This window comes from Vollenhovia emeryi, unplaced genomic scaffold (genome assembly GCF_000949405.1).
Source record: "Vollenhovia emeryi isolate VEMERY1.0 unplaced genomic scaffold, V.emery_V1.0 DF942030.1, whole genome shotgun sequence".
Classification (NCBI taxonomy): Eukaryota; Metazoa; Arthropoda; class Insecta; order Hymenoptera; family Formicidae; genus Vollenhovia; species Vollenhovia emeryi.
The window spans coordinates 1,997-4,165 of record NW_011964336.1 but is presented as its reverse complement, the minus strand read 5'-3'; the positions used below and the strand labels follow the sequence as shown (position 1 = coordinate 4,165).

Sequence of the window (2,169 nt, the reverse complement as noted above, 5' to 3'; positions counted from 1 at the left end):
ATCGAGGCGTCAGCGTTCTCGGTACTCGATCGAGGTTTCTCGGTACTCGATCGAGGTTATGCGTAATCGGGTCGAGAACTTGCTGACTTCTTCTCCGAATTTAATTAGGTTGCGCGGTCGGGCTTTTGTGGCTCGATCGCGCAATATGCTTACGCTAGTGTTATTCTAATTGCAGTAATACTGCTTGAGTGCCCTCGTTACCTCTTTCGGCAATCGGGGCACAACAATCCTTATCTCTCTCGCTTCTAAAAACCCATTCTTTCCTTCATCTCCCCTGACTCCTCACTCCGTTCGTATCTCTTCCCGTCTACTATCATTCCCCTGTATACCACTTTCACTCTTTTCCCTTTTGCTCTTTCCCCCCTTGCTATTCCTCCTATTTTCCTCTGCAACACCTTCTCCTTCCATGTCAGATCGTTCTCTATATAAATCTCCTTTCCTAGCCTATTCTTATTACTCATTATTTCTTCCTTCTCCTCTCTGCTCCTTATTCTCACCCATATCATTCTCGTTTCCCTTCCTACCACCTTTACCTCTTCTATCGCTTCCTCCTTTACTCCGAACTGCATTCTGAGAAACTCTTTCACCTTACCTCTGGCTTCTCCTCCCCTTTCTAATTCTAGTCCCTTTATTATAATGTTATTTCTCCTGTCTAGCCTCTCTCTCGCCTCTAATTTGTCCTCAATGTCACTTAACCTTTTCTCTTCCACCACTTTGTTCACCTCTCTTCTTTCTTCTATCTTCTTTTCCAATGTTCTCATCCAGCTCGTCACCTCCTCCTTTTTCCCTTCTCCTACTGCCACCCCCACTCTTCTGTCCCCTACCTCTCTTTCCAGGTTTTTTATTTTATCCTCCAGCATTTGTACTGTCTCCTTGAACACCGTCTTGACTGTCTCCATCTTTTCTTTTAGCTCCTTCACTTCTTGTTCTCTTTTGTCTTCTATTCGTTTTATCTCTCTTTTCAAAGTCTCCATTTCCTCTTCTCTTTCTTTCTTCTCCTCGACTCTATTTTTTGCCGCCTCCGTCTTCATCTCTCTTAATTCCTCGCAAATCCTCAGTAGTAGTTCCCTGTCGCTCTTCTCCTCCATCCTATTCTCTTCTTTCTTCTCCTCGTCTCCTGTGTTTATGCCTTTTTCCTCTCCTTCTTCCGTCCTGTTCTTCTCTTTATCTTCTTCTTTCAACTCCTCTTTTGTTGGTGTCCTTCTGGTCTTCTGACTTCTCTTCAGCATGTGCTTCCTCTCCTCCTCCTCCTTTACCTCCTCGCTGCAATCCACCTCTTGTCTCTTTCTCTTCTTCTCTAGGTACTCCCGCAGTCTTCCTTCGCTTATTGCTCTCTCTCTTTTATCTGGGCCACTGCCTTCGTCGGTCTCCCTCTAGCCTTCGGCGTTGTATTTGCCGACGTCGTCTGTCTCGCACTCTCCTTCTCCTCCTTGTTATCCCTCGGTCCCTTCACTCCCTGTCTCTCTCCCCCCTCGTTGCCTTCTTTTCCTTTCCCTATCAATACCTCTGTCGTGTGTATCTCCTCTTCCATCCCCTCCGGTACTTGCCCTCCGTGCCCTGCTTCTACCTTCCCTTGCTACGCTCCTGAGAACGCTGCTGTCTGCGTCACTTCCCTCTGCGCTGCGCGTACTAGATAAAGTAGTTATGATATTAAAATTAAGCGAATAAAAAAAATAATAAATTAACAATATTAAATAAGTAAATCAGCCGCTATGATTTAAAATGAATAGAAAGGATGAGCATGAGTGCCATTATCGACCAACCATGATCTTAGGTAGCTTAATAATTTTTTTCTGTGAATACTTTCCAACTCGAATGAAGGGAATGAAGAGAGGTCCAGGTTCGAATCCTGTCGGCTAGCTTTTGACGAGATTGTCAAAACGTACATTGTTCTCTTCTAAATTATTACAGAATAAATTACATATTTATCTACTAATATTATTTTACTATCCTGATTTGCCCGTCCTTGGTCGTTAACCTTCTCATATTGCTTTACAGTCTTAAATTTCTTTTATTTGGTAATTAATATAATAAATTCTTTAAAAAACTTTACTACTTCAAATTACCGAGACCATTCGCAGAAAGATTCACTAAGTGATTCGTTTTAAAATTTAAATGTTAACGCAAAGATTTCTGAAAAAAACGGATTGTTTAGAAAAAAAATTAACG

At 42.4% G+C, this 2,169-nt stretch overlaps 1 protein-coding gene across 1 annotated transcript; it reads right to left on the bottom strand.

The window, feature by feature from the left end:
- Positions 1-245: 245 nt before the first annotated feature.
- Positions 246-1,229, bottom strand: LOC105570460 (DNA ligase 1-like). Its single transcript, XM_012027665.1, has one exon. The coding sequence runs from the start codon at positions 1,227-1,229 to the stop codon at positions 246-248; it is 984 nt and encodes a 327-aa protein (XP_011883055.1).
- Between the last annotated feature and the right edge of the window lie 940 nt (positions 1,230-2,169).